Below are 23,345 nucleotides of genomic sequence, written 5' to 3'. Positions count from 1 at the left end.
TTCTCCCCCTCTAAAAGGAGGGAGGAAAAAAACCCTCTGGATCTTGGGTTCTCACTATAACCCTTTTATAATGTATTGGGTTGGCCAAAAAGTTCCTTTGGGTTTTTCTGTAACATTTTATGGAGAAACACAAATGAACTTTTTAGCCAATCCAGTAAATCTCTCCAGGGGTTATATAAGTCCAGTGTCTCCAGCTTTATAACCCAGAAGAGTCTCCCAATCCCAGGCCTCACCCCCAATTTAAAATGTTAACACACATCTCTAAAGTTAGGTAAGTCTTTTGAACACTCATTATCTATACGGTTGGAAAATATCTTCTAGAGCTTGCTTGTAGTCCAGGATCTCAAGTTTCCATAAAATTTGCTTAGAATGCCCTAACTGTGCAGAAACAAAAATATTTTCTCTCCACCTCACAGGGTTCCAAAAGTAATTCTTCTTCTGCCTGGGCAACATGGTTATCCAGCTAAAAACCTCAGTTCCCAGTTGCTTTCAGGTAGGTGTGGCCTTGTGACTGAGTTCTCACCAATGGAAATTTTACTACTGGGTATGGTGCTACATCAATCTAAAGTTGAAACTATGACTACCTTGAGTTTGTATTGTGTGCAACAGATGTTGCATATTGCAGTGTTTCTCTCAAAAATTTGAAAATCCTGCAGTTCTCTTGTTTGTTGTGGTACCAGGGGAATATTAGTGCACAGACGAGGAACTAGAAAGTTAGCCCCTTAACACTTGACAGTTAAATGACACTGACAGAATTTGTTAGGTAATGCATATGAACAAGCTGAAATACAAGAAGTGATTGTTTCGTTCAACTATGCTGTAGTTTCTCATTTCATTCATTTAGCATCTCCTATGTGAAGTTCCTATTTGGAAATGGAAAAAGACAAAGTCCGAGGCTAGAGGGAACACTCATTTTCTTGAATATAAAAAAGTGAGGGTTAGTTGTATAACCAAATGAGCTTTTTCAACAAATGAGAAATGAGTTACTAATTCTCTCAGTTTTCCTCTATGTGAGAATTTATTGATTTCACCTTCATTCCTAAAGGATATTTTCACTGGGTAAATAATTCTGGGTTGACATTTCTTTCAATTCTTGAAAAATTTTCATTTCCTTCAAGCCCCTGAGGTTTCTGATGGGAAAGTCACTGTCATTTGTTCCCATCATTGTTCCCCTACATCGAATGAGTCTTTTCTCTATAACTGCTTTCAAGATTTTCACTTTGTCTTTAGGTTTCAGAAATTTGATTATGAATGCCTTGAACTTCTTTGAATTTATACTATTTGAAGTTCACTCAGTTTCTTGAATCTGTAGGTTTATGCCTTTCACTAAATTTAGAGAATTTTCAACCATTTTTTTCGATGAATACTTTTTCAGCCCACATTCTACCTTTTTTGGGGGGACTCTGATGACACCAGTGTTAGATCTATTTTTATTCCAAGTGTCTTGAGACTGTGGGTTTTTTTCAGCCTATTTTTTCTGTTGGTCAGAATGGGTAATTTCTATTTCTCTATCTTCATGTTGATGGAATCTTTCCTCTGACATCAACATTCTACTACTGAGCACATTCATTGAGTTTATTTTACAAATTATATTTTTCATTTCTACAATTTCCATTTGTTTCTTCTTTATATTTTCTGTTTCTTTGCTGAGAATTTCTATTATTTTTGTTTTTTCAAGTGTGCTTGTAATTGTTCAATGAAGCATTTTTATAATGACTGCTTTAAATTTCTTGTCAGATAATTCCAACATCTGTGCCATCCCATTGTTGGCACTTGTTGATTGTCTTTTCTCATTCAAGTTGAGATTTTCCTGATTCTTGATATGATGAGTGAGTTTTCTATGTTTTCTGGACATTTGGGGCATTGTGCTTTGAGACCCTGGATCCTAGCTAAATCTTCTCTTTTAGCAGGCTTTGGCTATGCTGTGCCAGCAGGGGGAGGGTATAGGAATCTAGGCTACCTATGGGGCCTTCACTGACATTTTACTCTGCTGGGAGAAGGGGCTCAGGGAGGAGCACCTTGTTACCATCAGGTGGGAGTGGAACTCCAAGGTCCCTTCTCTGACACCTCTGTATGTACCACCCTAGAAGAAAGAAGGAAGAGTGCTTCATTACTCCCAGGCAAGTGTGAAAGTCTAGTGTCTCTGCTCAGTATTTGCTGATGGGGCTGAGAGTGGAGGCATGGCATTTTTTATGCAGTTTGGCCAGAGTAGGGCAGTTTTTTAAAAAGGTTTCTGTCTTGCCAGACTGTTTCCTCATCCCTTAGCAAGAGAACGCGGGCTTGTGGGGGTGGGTGCACGTGCATTTTTTGTCTAAATGCATTGGTATTTCTGGGTTATCGGCTCCCAGCATATATGAGAGACAAAAAGGAAACTCAGGGAACTTAACACTATGCTGTTCTTTAAGTCTCAAGGTCCCTGGCCAGTACATCTCCTTATCTCCATCTTTCAGGGTCTTCTTACATTCATTTTATACATAATGTCCAGGGTTTTTAGCTTATTTAATGGAGGAATAGGGAGAAATGCTTCTGCTCCATCTTTTCTGGAACCAAAAAGTTCAGCTTACTTAACAGAAGATACTGCTTTTTTCCCTGAATAACTCTACTGCCCCCACCTGGAGTAATGAGAGGAATTTTTCCAGCACAGAACAAAATCTAGACACACATCTATTCTTCTAAAGAAGCCAAGGTGTCCTTCCCCAAGGGCCTCTGCTGCCTGGTATGCCCACCATTTACTAGTTGAGGAGCAAGAGAGGAATATTAGTAACAGTAGATCCAGGGAATAGGGAGATTTATGAGAAGAGAAAAACTTTTTAGGGGTGGCTCATCAGCTTTTTATTTTTTTTAACTCAACTACTGCCCACACTTCAGTAGATAATATCAATAAATAGGAAAAGGAATATGCATTTGAAAAGGGAGCTTTAAAGGTTCACAGTTAAAGTGTTATGTACTTTTTCCCCCAGAACTTCCTCCCCAAGGTAATGATTAAACAAATAAAGAAAAAAACCCTTTCCTTTGTTTGTTGTGGTTTTTATTTAGATCTTTACTTATTTGGACCTGTAAATTCTCACTTTTGGTTTAAGTGTCATAGGATCTCTATCTAATAACTACAAAAACAGATTGTAAATATGACAAATGTGACCAAAAGTTGACACTGATAGTCATTAAAGACCAAACTTACCTAACCACTGAGGTAATGAATAATGTTAAATGTTAATCTTCTTGTTCTATAGCTATTTCTTGGTTGAAACGAAAGGTCTATCCTAGGTTTGACGATTGACATACCTGGAGCTGGATATACTGTAGTTTTTTAAAGAACTGCCTTTTCTTCCACTTTTGGTATTTTCTAACTTAGGCTGCTGGCTGGCCTCTTTTTTCCTACAAGAGCTCTTCTTGCAATATGAGTATTGAACAAATTATTACGAGCTTTCCTTTTATGACAAACATCCAGGCTTCTATAGAATTGGTCTCCTTTTTGAAACATTTCTTGCATGTTTTGCTTATGTATTTTGACCTTCTCTGCCTCTGATAGCTTCTGTTCTTTCTTGTTCTGCTCATAGTTTATCTGAATTGGCTCCCCTTGTAGAGGTCCCTCTTTCTGATGATGGAATTCCTTGAGAAGCTCTACCCTCTGCTCTAAGATTTGGCATTCATTCTCCAGCAGAGCTGCAATCAAATGCAGTGGATATGTGTGTTGTTTCAGTTTCCTCACTTGTTCTTCCAGCTCATGCTTAGCTGACACCCCATTATTCGTTTGAGTTGGGGAATGGGCGCCATTATTTTCAAGAGTTTTGATGTCTGTCTGAGATTTCTGATAGGATTTTATTAGTTCACTGAGCTCAGTATGTTGCACACTCCAGTGTTTTGCTTCCTGTAGTAACTGCTCCATGTTGTACCTCAGTTTGATATTTTCTTCTTGGACAAGAGGAAATCTGTGCTTTGCTTTTTCCTTACTTAGTTGAGTTTCATGAAGGGCTCTTTTTTCTTCTGAACAGTTTACTAAATCCCTTGCACAACCTTGCATGGTGTCGTTGGAGTTCTGGTTTTCCAACATCATCTCCTGTTTCTTTGAGTTCTGTTCTTTCCCTAAGTCCCAACTAGCAAGTAGCTTTTCCAATAGTACTTTATTTATTTTATCAAGTTCTCTGATTTTTTCTTTAAGTTCTGACACATCCTCAGAGATATTGGTTTCCTCAAAAGATTCTTTTGTTTCTATGATCTTCTCTTCATAACTTGTCTTATGTTTAACAATATCTTTAATTTCTTTTAAGAGGTTTTCAAACTTCTTTGCAATTCGTTGTTCAGTTGCTTCATGGTCACTGTTTTTTAGGGAAGGGAGAGAACTGCAAGAAACAGGGGGAAGTATCCAATTTCAAATAAGGCAATGATAATCCTAGGGTGCAAAGACTCTTCATTGAGATCAGGAGACTTAAGCAGTTTGGAGAGGGTGGCCACTTCCATCTCAGACTGAATTAGTAGGGCTGATGACCAGGGCATGAGCAAAGCAGAAAACCTTAGAGATTCCAGGAAGGGAAGGTGGTGGTCCTCTGTGCAGATGGGTAGAGAATGTGGAACTAAGCAGAACTCAGAGACCAGAGTTAAGGTCTGAAACCAGAAAGATGATGTTTAGGTGGAAGGTAACATCTTACACAGCTTAGGGGGAAGGAGGGTGGGAAAGGGGACCAGGAACTAGGGCTCCATCTCTCCTCCTCCAGGCTTCTGGTGTTTATTCCTTGATCCTGGAAACCAGGTCTTTATTCTATCACTGAACCATTGTGGCCTGTCCCCAGATTCTGTTTCCTTTGAGTCACAATAGAAACCTCTTAAACTCCCACCGGGTGACTCAAAACCTAAAGCTACTCCCCACTCCAGAAAGATCTCTACACCAGTCCTTCCCTTCCTTACTTTTCTAGGTTTTTATTCATCTCATTCAGTAACTTTCATATTCATCATATTCATTGACTTTCCCCTCATCCCCACCATACACAACATGGTGTCAACTGTGGTATGTTTTTCTAACACTTAAGTGCATGGCTGAGAGAAGTCGTCCCTGGTGAGGATACCCATTCTTTCATAGCACCTGGAGCCCTTATTGGTCCCATTCTAGGAGAGATGCTACTGCAAAAGAAAGTCATCCTTACAAGATAGAACCCCAAAAATGCTGCAATCTTTCTGTGATTTTAGGGAAATAACATCAGGAATTGCTCCATTAAAAAATATGCTAATGCAGTAAGAGAATGTCTGAATGGTTTCTTAACAACACAATTACAAATTGAGACTTTTCTTGGCTTGGAATGCAGGCATCCTTTTTTTTTTTTTTTTTAAATAAATGTTTACTTACTTATTTGGCTGAGCCAGGTCTTAGTTGCAGCACATGGGATCTTCATTGCCGCATGCAGGATCTTTAGTTGCGATATGTGGGCTCTTAGTTCCCCGACCAGGAATCAAACCCAGGCCCCCTGGATTGGGAGCATGGAGTCTTAGCCACTGGACCACCAGGATGCCCTGAATTCAGGCATCCTTTAGGACAGACTTAGTAAGCTTGCTCCTGAATCATTTACATCAGGGGATATAAAAGTTTAATTACTCTTTACAAGAACTTGTTTAAAATGGCATAATTTACCTAAAGTATTTGAAACAATTAAATACTATAGTGGCTTATAGAAAAGTAATTGAAGAGTATTAAACCAAGTGTACTCTTGTCTCTTTGTCCTTAGGAGTCAGGGCCTTGAGAATATTAAGTTCAACCAAAGAAAACATTCCTTAGGTGAGACTTTTTCTTGGCCTTCAAAATCTTGCTAGCAGGCACTTTACTAACTAGAAGTTTGCTTCTAATCTTAAAGGAAAACTCATTATCTAGCAGTTTGTTTGTTTTTTCCTTAGAGAAGAGAAATTTACATTTTTTTCTTTCACAGCTCCCAACTCACTTTGACTTTAGTTTCCCTGAGTGTCATGCTCATCTTCCAGCCAGCTGGGCTCAGAGCCATCACCTCATGACCATCCACAGATGCAGTTGTGCTGGTCGTGCTTTTTACTTGAAGAAGGAGCACTTTTCTGACCCACACACAATGATACCACAGAGGCTAGAGATTGCCCTTATGCTTTAAATCCATCTCATAAGGTCCAACTTTGATTGATATTTTGGTTTTTCCCTTTGACTCAAGCCATCATTTAAGATACTTTTTAAATCTCCAGGACAAGGAAACTTTTTTTTTCCTGATTTGGTAATTAATTTCTAGCTTTATTGTGTTGTAATCAGAAAATATAATATTTCTACTTTTGAAATTGATATTTTCTCTTTGGCCTAATAGATTAACAATGTTCATGGATGTTTTATGGATACTTGAAAGAAACTGAATTCTCTATTTTCTTCTTGTGCTTGCAGTTTTTTTAATGCTTTTGGACATAAGTCTGATATTACCCTGTCTTTGATTTTTCTGGAAACTGGTTTGAAGGTATCTTGGTCAAGATACCATGAGAATTCTCTTTTCATCAAAAGGGGATTTAAATATTTCCTTCCTCCTTACAAATACAATGAATTTCAAATAAAATTTCTGTTAATTTTACTGAAATTTGAGTTTACTGTAGATACTGAAAAGCCACCAGAGTGGTCTTCTTTTCTTTATTGACCCGTAAGCCCAGTGGATAACTATGAATGTTAAACACATTTGGATTGTCTTACAATTGCTATCTACTAAGTGTCCTTAGCTTAATGACTTAAATAAAAAAAAAAGAAATGTGAAAAAGAAGAGCAAAAAGCTCTTAGAGAGAAAACATGCATAGACTTTTCTTTCTTTTTAAAACCAGTTTGTCTTAACAAGAATAGAAATCATATCAAAGGGTACATGATATCAACATGTCTTACTTCTGGTGATGTTAACCTTGGTCACTTCATTAAGTGATATCTGCTGCATTAAAGTATTATAAAGTTACTATCTTTCCCTTTATAATTAATAAACGTCCTGGGGAGGATGTTTTGAGACTAGGAAATTATCCTGTTTCTCCTCAAACGTTTGCTTATACCGTATAATTTTAGTGTACAGAAGTGAATATTGCCTGCAGCAATTATTACAGTGGTAATCTAATGGTGATTTTCTATTTCTCTCATTCCTTTTATATTTATTGATTAGAGTTATTTTGTAAAGAAGAGCTGTCTCTTTTCCTGTATTTACAGCTCCATTTTATTCATTCACCTATGTATTTATATACGTATGGACTCACAGATATTTTATTTGGGGGAGGTTATAAATGAATACTATCATTTTCTTACTCACCTATGTGTGAATAATTTTAACATGATGGATTTTTTGGTACAATGAAGTATATTTTCATTTCATGTAATTCTCCTACTTGCTCAGTAGTTTTTTGTTTGTTTTGTTTTGTTTTTGTTTTTGTTTTAACCAAAGCATAATAATAGCTCAGTAATGATGGCTATTCAAGGGTTAGCGTCTTTATATTTACAAGGCACTCTATGCAGGGTGTGATGTTAGACATAATGCCGTATGACTGCTTTTATAGGTATTATTGTACGTGTGTAGCCATTTTAGAGGAGAAATGGTCTGAAAATGTGAAGTTTTCAAACGAGCAAAATGTAGATGGAGCTGGATATGTCTATTAACACTCTTCCTCAGTCTGTCTTCTCTTTGACCACCAGGTGGTGCTGTGGGCTTTAAAAATTACCATATAACCTCCCCCCCACCCCACCAGTTCCCCCCGCCCCCTTTTTTTTTAACTATAGGACTCTAGAGTGAGTGGAACGATGGAGATATTCCCATCCACAGTCTTATTTTATCAGAGTTTTAGAGTGGAGATTCTAAGTGACTTGCCCAAAGTTACAGCTAGTTATGATGAGAGCTGGAATTAGAGGCCACCCTCCTGCCTTAACTCGTTAAACTTGCCCAGGAAGCCAGGTAGACTGTGGAAGAATTTTTCAATTTCTGCTAAGGGTTTAATAGAAAAAGAATTACGTGGAAGAACAGGTTTTCACAGCTGCTGAGACTGGCTTGTTTTGCAAGAATGTTGGCAAACAAACCTACATAATGCAAATGGTATTTTGACTGACGAAAATGGAAAATGTGACCAGAGACTCGCAAGAATCTAACCTTGTCCACATTTCCCTTAGAAGCAGTAGTCAAGTATCGGCTAATTCAATGTTGGCAGCGACCTTATAGAACAAAACTGCTGCAAATAATGACAGTGGCTGTATGCAGGGGAAAATTTAACAAAAAAAGTGCAAAACTTACTCTCTGCAAACTACAACATATTGTTGAAAGAAATTAAAGATCTAAAGTGGAAAACCTCTCATGTTCATGGATTTGAAGACTTGATTTGTTAAGATAGCAATACTCCCCAAATTGATCCACAGACTCAACACAATCTCTATCAAAATCCCAGCTGCCTCTTTTGCAGAAATCGACAAGTTGATCTTAAAATTCATGTAAAAGTTCAAGGGATCCAGAATTGCCAAAACAACCTTGAAAAAGAAAAACAAAGTAGGAGGACTCACATGACCTGATATCAAGACTTATTCTAAAGATATAGGAATCAAGACAGTGTGGTATTGGTGAAAAGATAGACACATAGATAGATGGAACAAAATAGAAAGCTCAGAAATAGATCCATACAATTATAGTCAACTGATTTTTATCAAAGACAGAAAGGTGCTTCAACAAATGGTGCTGGACAAATTGGACATCCATATGAAAAAAAAGCAATAAATTTTGACACTCACACCTTACAAAAAAATTAACTCTAAATGGATTTTATACTTAAATGTAAAATGCAAAACTAAAATTTATAGAAGAAAACATAGGAGAAAATCTGTATGACCCTGTATTTGGTGATTAGCTTTTGGATATGATGCCAAAAGCATAATCCACAAAAGAAAAGTTTGATAAATTGGAATTTCTCAAAATTAAAATATTTCATTCAGTGAAAGATACTGCTGAAGTGAGTGAAATGACAAGCCACACACTGGGAGAAAATATTTGTAAATCACATATGAAATGAAAGATTTGTATCCAGAATACATAAAAAACACTTAAAACTCAACAATAAGAAAGCAAAAAACTCAATTTTAAAACTGGACAGGAACTTCCCTGGTGGCACAGTGGTTAAGAGGAGAACACAGGTTCGAGCCCTGGTCCGGGAAGATACCATGCCGCGGAGCAACTAAGCCCGTGTGCCACAACTACTGAGCCTGTGCTCTAGAGCCCACGAGCCACAACTACTGAAGCCAGCATGCCTAGAGCCCATGCTCCACAACAAGAGAAGCCACCACAATGAGAAACCTACGCACTGCAACTAAGAATAGCCACCGTTCGCCACACCTAGAGAAAGCCTGCGCGCAGCAACGAAGACCCAACACAGCCAAAAATACATAAATGAAAATAAATAAATAAATTTATTTTTAAAAATAAAAATAACTAAAACTGGACAAAATATCTAACCAGAACACTTCACCAAAGAAGATATATGGATGGCAAATAAAGCATTGAGCATAAAAAGATGCTCAATATAATTCGTCATTAGGGAAGGCAAATTGCAAAACAATGAGATGCTGTCATCTCATTTGAATATTAAAAAGAAAAACCTCTGACAATAGCAAATGCTGTCAAAGATTTGGAACAAGAGCTGTGCAAAAGCGAAAATGATACAGGCACTTTGGAAGACAGTTTCTTATAATGTTAAACATGGACTTACCATATGACTTAACAATCATGCCCCTAGGTATTTACCCAACTGAATCGAAAACTTATGCCTATACAAAAAGCTGCATGTGAATGTTTTTAGCAGCTTTATTCATAATCACCAAAAATTGGAAGCAACCAAGATGTCCCTCAATAGGTGAATAGATGAACAAACTGTGGTATACATGATGGAAAACTATTCAGCAAGAAAAAAGGAACATGCTATTCATCCACAAATTTACATAGATGGATCCTAAATGTATTTTACTAAGTTGAAAGAACCAGAATGGAAAGGCTACATATTGAATGATTCCATTCATGAGACATTCTAGGAAAGGCAAAACTGTAAGGATGGAAAACAGATCAATGGTTTCCAGGAGGAGAAGGGGTTAACTAGGGAAAGCACAGAGTATCTCTAGAGTGATAGAATTAACCTGTATGGTACTGGGGTGATAGATATATGACTCTGCATTTCTCAAAACTTACCAGCACAGAGTAAACTGTAATGTATAAATTTTTTTTCTACATCAACCAAGAGGTCGGAAGATACAAGGGGTGAAACGCAGATTGTGACAATGCTTAATGACTTGCCTCCAAAGAGTAGAGTATGGAAAGAGAGAGCAAAAGTAACTTCACAGTGAAGAAAGCTGGCAAACTCTATCTGGGCCTATTAACATCATCAGTGTTGAGTCATGTCAATAGCATGTACCCCTTCAGTGTCTGAAGTTAACATCACGGGTAATGGGACAAATAAAATTTTCTGTGGCTCCAGAATGCAATGAGAAAAGACACACCATCACTTCTGTGGTATTCATGGCCAGAAATGCGTAATCTCAATCTGAACATGAGAAAATATCAGAAGAACAAAAATGGAAGGACCGTTCTGTGAAATAAATAGACTATACTCTTCAAAAACTCAGAGTCATGAAAGCAAAGAAAGACTGGATTTGTTTGAAGGGGATTGAAGAGGCATGACAATTAAATGCAACATGTGATCCTAGACTGGATCCTGAACTGAAAAAAAATTGACCTTTAGAAGACATGAAACTAAATTTGAATGCAGTTTCTAGGTTGGAACCCAGGCATCAGTACTTTTTAAAGCTCCCGGTAGATTTCCATGTGCAGCCAAGTTTTAGAACAAGTAGAGTCCTTCCTCTGTTTTATTTTTTAATGAATAGATTTATTTTTTATTTATATATTTTAAAATAAAAATTGTGTATATATTTAAGGTGTACATCATGATGATTTGATATACATATACATGGTGAAATAAGTAGTAGAGTCAAGCAAATTAACATATCATCTCCTCACATAGTTAGCGTTTTGTCCAGTGAGTGCACCTGATATCTATTCTCTTAGCATATTTTCTGGTTGACACAGTATTGTTGAGTATAGTCATCATGCCTATACATTAGATCTCTAGACTTATTTGCCCTGGTTTTCAGTTAGAACTCAATGCTTGCGCAATTAGACCAAGCAGTTTTCCAACTCCTGCATATGGTGTTTGAGAATCCCTAGGATGTTCTGAAGACAGATTGTCAAGATGACATGCTATAAACCTAACATTGGCATACCTTTATGGAAATTGATAAGACTAATGACTATAAAACTACATTAAAAGAATTGCACAGAACTTGAATTATGTAAATAACCGATCTTCCCTCACAATGATGTTTCTTGGTCATCAATTCTGCCTTTTTTTTTTAAATTTTTAAAGACAAGCTTCTATCTCTAGAGCAAAAAGGGCCAACAGTGAAATCAATCCAAGAATAAAGTTAAGAAGAACCTGAGTAGCTTGTCTCTAGGTGTCAGATTTCAGCTGTTTTGCCTATCAGGATGCCAGGCCTTTTCACCTCCTGAAAGACCAGGCTTTTTGCCAGCTATATTGCACTATTTACATCTCTACAAAATAAAAAAGAGCACTGCATCCTCACCCATCCTCCAGCTAAAGCCCCATCTCTCTTGTCTTTCCAAGCAAAGGGCTGAACACTATTTTGGTTTCCCCACTCCTGCTCACTCTTCACACCGCTAGAATCTGCCTTCTTGCCCCAGTACAAAGCCCACTGTTTCTACTGAGATTCCGTCGATTTTCTTGAATAAACACTTTTTGGATTCTTGCAAGCCTTTGGTTAATTTCCGAGTTCTAAAAAGTTGATTTTGACTTTTTTTTTTTTTTTTTTTTTTTGTGGTCAGTGATCTTGTTGCTTACATGGAGGAGCGGATTTTCAGAGGTCCTTATTCCACCATCCTTAATCTAAAACCACTCATCATCTTCCCCCTAAGCCCCAAACTGCCCTTCCTGCTTGGTTTCTTGTCTTCTTAAATGGTAACCACAGAGTTTCATAAACCGGAAATCTGGAAATCATCTTTGACTCCCCCCACCCCCTCCTTTCCTCCCTCCCTCCTCGGATCCAATCAAACACCAAATCCCAATCATTCCACTTTCTAAACCTCTCTCAATCCCATCTCTTTCTTCTCAACCCCACTCTTATTACCAAGATCCCATTACCATCCCCTCTCCCTTTAACCCCCACCTCTAATGGGTTTCCTTCCCACTCTATAGCCTCCATTATACTACATGCATATGGATCATTTAAAAGTGCAGAATAGGGACATCCCTGGGGGTCCAGTGGTTAAGACTCTGTGCTCCCAATGCAGGGGACCAGGGTTCGATCCCTGCTTGGGGAACTGAGAGTTCGCATGCTGCTCGGCCAAATAAAATAAAATTAAAATAACAGCTTTACAGGGACTTCCCTGGTGGTGCAGTGGTTAAGAATCTGCCTGCCAATGCAGGGGACACTGATTTGAGCCCTGGGTCGGGAAGATCCCACATGCCACAGAGCAGCTAAGCCCGTGCGCCACAACTACTGAGCCTGCGCTCTAGAGCCCACGAACCATAACTACTGAAGCCCACGTGCCCTAGAGCCCATGTTCTGCAACAAAAGAAGCCACTGCAATGAGAAGCCCGCGCACCGCAATGAAGAGTAGCCCCCGCTCGCCGCAACTAGAGAAAGCCCGTGCACAGCAACGAAGACCCAACACAGCCAAAAATAAATAAATAAAAATGTGGAATAGTGGAGGATAAGAGTTCAGGCTTGGGACTCAAGTTGATATGGGTTCCTATGCCAATTTTGCTATTTAGTAGCTCTGGGTGTTTGGGCAAATGATTTATCCACTTTGTGACTCAGTTTCCTCACCTCTAACATTGAAATAACATTGATTCTTAACTCATAGAATATTTATGAGGATCAAGTGAGAAAAATCCTAGTATTTATTACATTGACAGACATGTGGTAAGGACTCAACATACGATAGTAATATGTTATTAAGACTAAAGTTTCAACTTTTTTTTTTGCGGACCTCTCACTGTTGTGTCCTCTCCCGTTGCGGAGCACAGGCTCCAGACGCGCGGGCTCAGCGGCCATGGCTCACGGGCCCAGCCGCTCCGCGGCATGTGGGATCTTCCCGGACTGGGGCACGAACCCGTGTCCCCTGCATCGGCAGGCGGACTCTCAACCACTGCGCCACCAGGGAAGCCCTCAACTTTTTAACATGACTCATAATGTACGATAGCATCTGGTAGGGGTTTACCCTTCTACCGTCTTCACTTATAACTCCCTGCTTACCTTATTGGAGCCATTAGAAGTTTTATTTTCTCATATATATGAGAACATAGAATGTTCTCTCTCAGTTCTCACCTCTCAGCTCTCAGCCTTCAGACACGTAGTACTCTCCTTCGGAAACTCCTGCTGTTTCTCTAACACAACAAACATGCTTCTGGTTCAGCGCCTTTGCACGGCTATTCGCTCTGCCTGGGAGGATCTTTCCCAGATCTTCACATGGCTCGCTCCTTTTTTCCATTCATGTCTCTACCCAAATGTCATCTCCTTATGCAGCCTTCCATGATCACCACATGTAAAGTGTGCTCCCGTGACTACCCCTTCAATCTGCTTAGTTGTCCTTTGTAGCCCTATCCCTACCTGGCATTATATGATTACTTTCTAATTTCTTTTTTACCTACGTGTTTTCTCTGTTAAAATGTAAGCTCTACAAAGGCAAGATTTTTGTTTTGTTCTTTGTTGTATTTCTGACATTTGTAAAATCTCTGACTCATGAAAGATACTTAAATATTTGTGGAATGAATGAATACATGTGAGATCATGGTGAGTTTCCCTGGTAAGATTTACTGATGAAGCTATACCAAGATGCAGATAAGAAATAGATACTAGTTCAGATACCTGAAATGGCCTCCTAGGATCAGCTATACGACCAATGACAGACACAGGTTCACTTTTACAGATCTATGCCATTACGACAAGAGTAAGAGATTCCAGGTAGAAACAATACCAATAAAATAGAGGCTTTCACTAGTTTCAACGAGTGGACCAAAAGACTGATCTTGGATTAGTAACTCTCTCTTTGAAAGTTTCTATCATTATGGTATTCCTGGGGTTGGTTGGACATTCACTGACTTTTGAAAAATTATTGTCCTTTGACGCACACATATTAATATCTGCCTTGGGCTAGCAGCTTGCATCGTCTCGCTAGAGCTCATTCTGCAGTATGTGCAATCAGCCAGCTGTCATGACCTTTCTCATCATGAAGGGAAATCTGGGTTTCGTAAGATCTTTGTTTTCTGTACTTCATCCTCCGCTTCTTGAATTTTCTGCTTATGGAATCTTACTTACTCTCTAGCTGGTATTTCTGCTCTCTCTCTTCCTTTTCTTATTCTTCCTGAAATAGCTTCTTTGGAAGAATGCTGCCTTTCTGCCCAGGAGTTTATTAAGAATATCAGCTTTCTGATGCAAAGTTTTGTAGTCATTTTCCAGTAGAACTTTGGCTTAAATAAGTCAGCAAGATTCGTGTTCCAACATCTCTGTTTTCCAGCCCTTGCCGAGTTAGCATCTCAGCATTTAGTTTAGATTGGAAATGGCCTTTATCTTTTTCAACTATTGTTAACAAAGGCTCCTTTCGTGAGCCATCTATCATCTGTTTTTAACTTCTCAGTCTGGTCACCTGCCAGCTACTCCCGCTGCACAATATCATTGCTCAAAACCTGCGTTTCATTTTCTTTGTGAGCCAGACCACTTGCTTTGTCTTTTTGGAAATTTCTGACAATGTTTGATTATATCACTCAGCTCCTTTCAGTTTTCTGCTCCCAGTTGTAAGTGTCCAAGTCTCTTAAGTCCAGTATATTCTTTTTTAACCCTTGGGAATCCAGGTTTTGTCCCTTTACTAAAATTAACTTCATTAAAGGCTCTTTTCAACTCTGAAAGTTTGCAAAAGTCCTTGTAAAAATGAGTAATATTTCCACTGAGTTCTTGCATTCTAATATTTTATCCTGGTTTTTATATTCCTGTTCTTGGGGCCTAAAATAACAAGTGGATTTACCACTGGCATTTGATTTGTTCCTCCAAGCCCTTTGATTCCATCTTTAAGGCCATTTCCTCAAAGAGATTCTTATTTGTCTCTTGGGTTCCCCCCAAAACATCTTTGTAGCTTTGATCAGTTGATAATCTGACAACTCTAAGAATTTCTTTTTTCCCCCAAGAAGCTTTTAAATTTCTGCACAGTGCCAGTCATTTCATATCGTTTTCTCTTTATAGAGAAAATCGTTTTCTCTTTCCCCCTGGAAAATGCCAAAGTAATTACTTCTTAGTAAGACAGTTATGCTTATAGATTCCGAAGGCACTTATTGAAAATCAGGCTATGGAGGCTGCAGTGGGGGACCGTGATGAGGCAGAGAAGAGAGAATGCTGAGGCCAGCAGGCGCCAAAGCTAGGAGCCTCGGCCCAGAATGGGCAGTGGGTATACCAGATGAAGCAGATTCCTGGCAGAGCCAGTTGGGAAGAAAAGTCCAGGAAGAGCTGGAGCTCAGGATTCATTGGTCCCCCAGGACCTCCTGCTGTACAGAGTCTGGGCCTGACACCCAGATCTTAATTCCAGAATCAGGCAGGGCTGGTCCATCTCCAGATCTTATTCCAGCCCTGCCATAGTCAGACTCTCTCCTCAGCAGTACAGGTAGCCCAGTGGCACCTGTGTAGGAATTAGAAACAGACATTCCTTCCAGGATACTGTCCTGCTATCTGCCTCAAGATGGTTGTAATAAATGCACGAATCCACAACGAGTAAGATGTGACTGGTACCCACTGAGTCATGCCATCGCCAACGCGCACAATCAGACAGAGTGGTCTGCCCCTCCTGCACCCTGCGGTGGGACCTCCTTCTCCAGGGGCCCCTCGGGCTTCTCTAACTCCCTACGCTAGAATGATCCTAAAAACAGGTATCGCTTTCCTTCTGGGAAGGTCTCCAGTTCATTTAACCCCTCTGCTGACCTCCTTTCCTCCAGCCTCTGCCGCTATTGCTACTTGAGATAAAAGGTAAATCCCCGAGGTTATGAGTGTCCATAGAAGCCCAAAATATTTAAAGGGGATAGTTAAGCTGCCATAAGAAATTGATGGTTTAATACTAGAAAATCTATCAGTGTAATTCAACCATCCTTGAATTATTTTGGAATCATGTCCTTTTTGAATACACTATTGGACTGGATTTGCAGATGGTTGTTTTTTGGTTTTTGTTTTGGCTGTGTTGGGTCTTTGATGCTGCACTCCAGCTTCCTCTAGTTGCAGGCAAGCGGGGCTACTCTTCGTTGCGGTGCATGGGCTTCTCATTGAGGTGGCTTTTCTTGTTGTGGAGCACGGGCTCTAGGCATGCAGGCTTCAGTAGTTGAGGTACACAGGCTTAGTTGCTCTGCTCAAGTGGGATTTTCCCGGACCAGGGATCAAACCCATGTCCCCTGCATTGGCAGGCGGATTCTTAACCACTGTGCCACCAGGGAAGTCCCTTGCTTATGTTTTATTTGGGACATTTCCATCTATGTTTATAAACCATGTTCTAAGCACAAAAGAGAACATATTAGCCCATTTAACTGAAAATTCCAGTGTTTATAAGTGAGAATGATTTTTAAATTTCTCTTTTTGTGCTGACCTTGGCAGCACCTGGTTTTGGTGTCACAATTAAACAACTCTTTTAAAATGAGTTGTGTAACTTTCCTTCTTTTCTGTTCTCTGAAATAATTTGTATAAGATGAAGATTAGCTGTCCTTTGAAGTTTTATTAAACAAACCTCTAAAAATACCAGAGTGAACTTCCACTTGGGCAGGAGTAAATGTTTTTAAAATTATATAACTGTCTTGCTGAGGTGGCAAAAAAAAAAAAAATCAAAAGAGAAAGGAAAGTAGGAATTTAGAAAAAACAAGAAACCATATTCTTCCTTCAGGGCATATTCAAATCCTCATAAACTTAAATTTCAGTTTTGACAGTGGAGTCTAATGCAGGAGGATAGGTGACAAAACCCATCTCAGAGTCTAATAGAAGACTTCTCTATAAATCTGGGTCTGCAAAGTGCTAAGCTCTTTGTGTAAGGGTAAAGTACAAATAAATGCACATCACGCAGGGGGCCAGTAAGGAAGCTTGCTTATCTTGATCTTGTTGCTGAGTGGAGAGAGACAGAAATGACTTCTTCAAGAATTTAAAACCAATTTTGGGGGGGCACAAGGCTGCCTGGCGTAGAGTATATTTTCCAGTCTTCTTAGCAACATGATATGGTCATGTGACTGTATGTTTTGGCCAATGGAATGTAAGTGAAAGTGATCCTTGTGTTTCATTCAGGACTTTTCCAGGTATGTTCATAAATGAGATTGATTTTTAATGTTCTTAACTTGGGCTGACGTTGTCTAGTTTGAGAGTTCTCAGAAAGGGAGAAAGGTATTGAGGTAGTCAACTAGCAGTCTCTGCTGTCCTGGTACAAGAGGTGAAGGAGACATGGAGCGGGGTGTTAACAGAAACAGAATTTTCACCTGAGCAGGAAGGATGCTCCTTCTTTAAGGAAGATCCCAGCCCTGGGATTGTCTAAGTTTCAGCTACGATAGCTGCCTTGAAAAAGAATAACTGCTGAATTAGTGATGGAATGTGAAGGGAGATGAAATGAATTATTTTTGTCTTCATTGGAAAGTCATCTGGAGCATTTTGTGGGCTAGAAGTGGGGGGAGTTTGGGGTTGAGTTACTCAGAAAGGAGAAAAAAAATGTGAGTGTGTTTGTCTGTGTAAGATAGAGATCCAATACAATTTAAATATTTCTTGAATGATCTCTTTTCCTGGATAAGCTTGTCACAGCTCTTGTTTCAAATAGGCCTGAATTCAACCTAAATCCAGTCTTCTGCCTTCCTCAGTTCCTCCTCTCATTTGTCTTAACCTGCCTCTGTGCCCCTCAAAGGCATTTCATATTAACTGCTAATCAGTGCCTCACTCTTGAGCAAACCAGGCCTCCCCCGTTCACACTGGCAGAGCTCTGGGCTCAAGGCCACGGTGCTGGTCTGAGCTGCAGTGGAGCAGTTTAATGAGTTCCTTTCTCTGGGAGGAACTGCTGACATAAGGACTCCATTCAAATACCAGCAAAAAGTAGAAGATAAAATATGCATAACCCCACTGAATTCCACTGGTCCAGATACATGCCTATTTTCCTATCACTAGGTTGGATCCTGTGAACACCTACATGTTTGTCAATGTTCTACGTTATTAGTCCTCAGATCTCTTTGCTAGTATTGATCTCAGAGAGGCAGCAGCAGTGAGCAGTGGCTTGAAGCGGGATCTTAGTTCCCTGCCCAGGAATTGGACCTGGGTAGCCTGGATGAAAACCAGGAATCCTAGTCACTAGGCCAGCAAGGGCTAGAGGCCAGAAGCAAATTTTTCCTGGCTCTTACCCCATTGAAAAATGCATTTCTCAAGAAGGCAAAAACGGTAAAAACAGGTACAAAGTTTATGATTAGAGACACAGCACAACAAGTGGGAGAGCACACAGAGAAACGGTTTGTTTAGTTAAGACAGAAGCAAGGCAGAGATACACACCCAGAGAGAAAGGGTGTGGGCATCCTCCCTAATGAGAAGCACAGTAAAGAGGTGGTTACATCATTTATATAGGGCAGTTCTTCCAGGTCTTTGTTTACCTTTGGCCAATCATCTGGTTTCTTTTCCCACACCTGACCTGCCCTAGGGCCCTCCCCAACATGTGTGTGCATTACTTTTTTCCAAGGTGGATTCCAGCCCAGAGGGCTTTGGGGGGACTTGGCATCATCTATTCTGGGGTGGTGCCTCCTCCTTTTTGACCCCCAAGGAGCCTTTCTGTGCAGTGACTCCCTTGCCCCAAGGATGGGAAATATGTGACCTCTTGATGCTTTACTCAAACAAGGTTTAGCCCCTCTCTGTTCCTGCCATGACTGTTATCTTCAAGTGTCCTCAGGAGACAAAGCCTGGAGGCTGGTTGTAAATATCTAACCTGGAGCCTACTTATCTCCTGTCTCAGGAAATGCAAACAGGAGGCTAGTTGTAAGTGTCCAGCCTAAAGCCCATCTTTTTCTCGCCAAGAAATGTAAACAGGAGGCCAGTTATAAATGCCTAACCTGGAGCCCATCTATCTCCAGGCTCAGAACACTGCACATAAAAGTTTTTTGAAGTATGTATTCCCTCACACATTTCTAGTTTGACAGCTAAAATTTCTCATCAAATTTCATTTAAGTACATAGGATATTATTCCTGCATGTTAAAGTTTTGACATAGATTTAACTGTCACATCATTCTTTTAAATGTATCCAATAGGCTCTAAACACTATAGTGATTTTGATATGCACCACCATTCACTTAAAAAATATACAAACAAGCTGCTCTTTAACAATGGGAAATTTCTTATCCTTGTATTTCCAATCCACCCCCTCCCCAGAATTTTATCCTCATGTAACATGTATTTATGCTTGAAAGTTTTTCTTATCAATTCTCATAATTCTTTACAACAAAAATGTGTGTATAAGTTGAAATATTCATTTTAATTTCCTGTGACCATAAAGATCTAAGTCTTATAAGTTACAGTTATGAGTGATATAAAATTGAAATGTTATACATATTGAAAGAACTTTAAAAAAATACTGATATAGTTTTTTTAACCTTGTAAAATAAATAACTGTGTCAGCGTGGCTCATACAAATCATGACTTCCACTTGGAGTCAATGTCCTTTTTGTCCCATACAACAGGGGTCAGGGGCATCAAGAGCATTGGTGAAGCAGCATTTCCTAAAAAAAATTGCTCCTCTGTGGTCTCAGGGGTTTTCCTCTAAGTTGTTATTTGTTCTTTAGAGTTTGATGCTGGCACTTTCTGTTTTGACCAGAGGGTGTCAGGCAAAGACAACTCTGGCAAGACTGTCACTTGTGAAGGGGGAGGTAGGAAAGGAGAGCTATATGAAGCTAGGCACAGCACATTTGGACATTAGGGATCTGGAAACAGACTCTTTATAATTATCTGTGCCTTGTATACACCTTGAATAGTGCAACCAGGTTGAAGACCATGCCCTAGAAGAACAGTTCTCAAACTCAGGACCCTTTTGCACTCTTAAAGATTGTGGAGAACAACAAATAGCATTTGTTTATTTGGGTTATAGCTATTTACTGTATCTGTAATTAATACAGATTTTAAATATTTATGTAATTCATTTTAAAAAATAATAAATCCATTTGCATGTTAGCAAAAATAACAAAATTTTTGTAAAATAACTATCTTCTACAAAACAATTACTTTTTTAAAGACCTTTTTAATGTTTGCTTAATAGAAGACAGTTAGATCCTCATATCCGCTTCTGCTTTCAATATGTTGTGGTATACTGTTTGGGCTGAAGGATATGAGGAATATTTGAACTCAGAAAGATATATATTTGGAAAAGGGAGGACCTCCTAGTTGCCATGAAGGGGTCTCAGAGACTCCTAGGTGTCCTCAGACCACATTTTAACAACCACTGACCTAGAAAAATATATGTACTTCTGACCCAGAAGATACATACAAACCTTATGAGCATGAATTTTTATAACAGCATTGTTTTTAATAACCAAAAACTGGAAATAAGACATACCCAGTAAGAGTAGAATAGGTAAACAAATTTTAGTATATTCATACAATTAAATATATATTAGTGAAAATGAATGAAAACAGCTAGATGTATTAAGATGGATCACAAAATCGCAATGACCAAGAGAAGTCTATAATAATACATACAGTATGATGCCATTTTTGCAAGGTTCAAAAACAGGCAAAACTAAACTAGTTGGAGATGCATACAATGGTAGTAAAACTATAAAGAGAGGCAAGGAATGTGAATATTTCCAGGGTGGAGAAAGGAAGATGTTACTGAAGACAGGCACAGGGAACTTTTATAGTACAACGTTTCATTTCTTCATTTGGTTGGAGGTTACATGAGTGATGGCTTTATAATTACTCTTGAAACTGTACATATATGTTTATATACTCACTATAGGTATTTTAAATTTTACAATAAAAAATATATCGTTTGCAATAACAATACAAAACAAAAGGACTCAAGATTATGTTTAATAAAAAACTATGTGGAGAAAATGATATAATTTTAATGAAAGTTAGTAAAAAGACTCAAACAAATAGAGAAATATATACCATATCCTTGAATAGGAAGCCATTCTTGTAAAAATGTCAGTTCTTTGCAATCTACAAAGTCAATGAAATTACAATAAAAATTCCAACAGGCTTTTCATGAAACTTTATAAGGTGATTCTCAAATTTACATGGAAGAGCAAAAGGCCAAGAACAGTTAAGACATTCCTGAAGAAAGGGTGGGGCTTAATCCACCATACATCAATACTTTTTTGGAGGGCAAAGAATTTTATAAAGCATATACAGTGCAAGGATAGACAATTACATGAATGGATTGTAGTGAAGAGCCCAGGAAACAGATCCATACATATATAAAAAACTTGATTTGTGACTTAGAGAGTATTGCAGATGAATGGGGAAAGAACAAACTATTCAATAACAACAAATATTTGAAAAAGAAATAAAGAAAACAATTCCATTTACAATAGCATCAAAAACAAACAAAAAACTTAGTAATAAACTTAACCAAGGAGGTGAAAGATCTGTACACTGAGAACTATGAGTTTGAGGAACGAAAATGAAGAAGACATAAGTAAATGGAAAGATATCCCATGTTTATCAGAAAAATTAATATTGTTAAAATGTCCATAATACCCCAAACTGTCTATAGATTCAATGCAGTCTCTTTCAAAATTCCAGTGACATTTTTACAGAAATAGAACAAACAATCTTAAACTTTGTATGGAACTATATAAGACCTTGAATAACCAAAGCAATTTGGAGAAAGAACAAAGCTGGAGGCATCACACTTCCTGGTTTCAAACTGTGTGGCAAAGCTTTAGTATTCAAAACAGTATGATATTGGGACTTCCCTGGTTGTACAGAGGTTAAGAATCTGTCTGCCAGTGCAGGGGACACGGGTTTGGGCACCCGTGCACCACAACTACTGAGCCTGCACTCTAGAGCCCACAAGCCACAGCTACTGAGCCCACGTGCCACAACTACTGAAGCCCATGTGTCTAGAGCCCATGCTCCACAACAAGAGAAGCCACCACAGTGAGAAGCCCACACGCTGCAAGGAAGAATAGCTCCTGCTCGCCGCAAGTAGGGAAAGCCTGCATGCAGCAACGAAGACCCAATGCAGCCAAAAATAAATAAATAAATAAATTAATTAATTTTTAAGAAAACAGTATGGTATTGGCATAAAATCATACACAGAGACCAATAGAACAGAGTAGAGAGTCCAGAAATAACCCCATGCGTTTATGGTCAACTAATACTTGACAAGGAAGCCAAGAGTACTTAATAGGGAGAGAATTGTCTCTTCAATAAATGGTGCTCAGAAAACTGGATAATCACATGCAGAAGAATGAGACTGGGCCCCTACCTTACACTCAAAAATAACTTGAAATGGATTAAAGACTTAAACATCAGATCTGAAACCATAAAACTCCTAGAAGAAAAAGTAGCAGAAAATCTCCTTGACATTTGTCCTGGCAATGATTTTTTTAAAATGACCCAAAAAGCACAAGCAACAAAAGCAAAAATAAATAAGTGGGACTAAATAAAACTAAAAAGCTTCTGCACAGCAAAAGAAACAATTAACGAAATGAAAAAGCAATCTGCACAATGGGAGAAAATATTTGCAAACCATCCATCTGATAAGAGGTTAATATCCAAAATTTATAAGGAACTTATAGCCAATAAATAAAATAGCCAAAAAACAATAGCCAAAAAACAAAAGCAATAGCCAAAAAATGAAAACGAAAACAAAAAGTCAAAGATCTGATTTAATAATGTGCAGAGGACTGAAATGACATTTTTCCAAAGAAGATATACAAATGGCCAGCAGGCACATAAAAATTGTTCAGCATCACTAATTGTCAGAGAAATGCAAATCAAAACCACAATGAGTTATCACCTCAATCACTTCACACCTGTTAGAATGACTGTTATCAAAAAGAGAGAGACAGCAAGCATCAGTGAGAATGTAGAGAAAAGGGAACCCTGGTACATTCTTGGTGGGAATGTAGATTGGTGCAGCCACTATGGAAAACAGTATGGAGGTTCCTCAAAAAAATTAAAAATAGAACTATCATATGATTCAACAATCCCACTTCTGAGTGTATGCCCAAAGGAAATGAAATCAGGATGTGGAAGAGATATCTGCACTCCCACATTCATTGCATTCATCACAATAGCCAAGATATGGGA

The 23,345-nt window shown here is 38.7% G+C and overlaps 2 protein-coding genes across 2 annotated transcripts in view; one reads left to right on the top strand and one right to left on the bottom strand.

Annotated features, from left to right (window-relative positions):
• Window positions 1-23,345, top strand: part of SERINC5 (serine incorporator 5) — a 179,265-nt gene that overhangs the window by 51,535 nt on the left and 104,385 nt on the right. The gene's annotated exons all lie outside the window — the stretch shown is intronic.
• SPZ1 (spermatogenic leucine zipper 1) lies at window positions 3,344-4,458 on the bottom strand. The gene is given in 2 exon segments (XM_019929769.2): window positions 3,344-4,362; window positions 4,365-4,458. Coding segments are annotated over 2 exon segments (1,113 nt in total).

This window comes from Tursiops truncatus, chromosome 3 (genome assembly GCF_011762595.2).
Source record: "Tursiops truncatus isolate mTurTru1 chromosome 3, mTurTru1.mat.Y, whole genome shotgun sequence".
NCBI lineage: Eukaryota > Metazoa > Chordata > Mammalia > Artiodactyla > Delphinidae > Tursiops > Tursiops truncatus.
The sequence above is the reverse complement of the archived record's forward strand: the minus strand, read 5'-3'. Positions and strand labels throughout refer to the sequence as shown.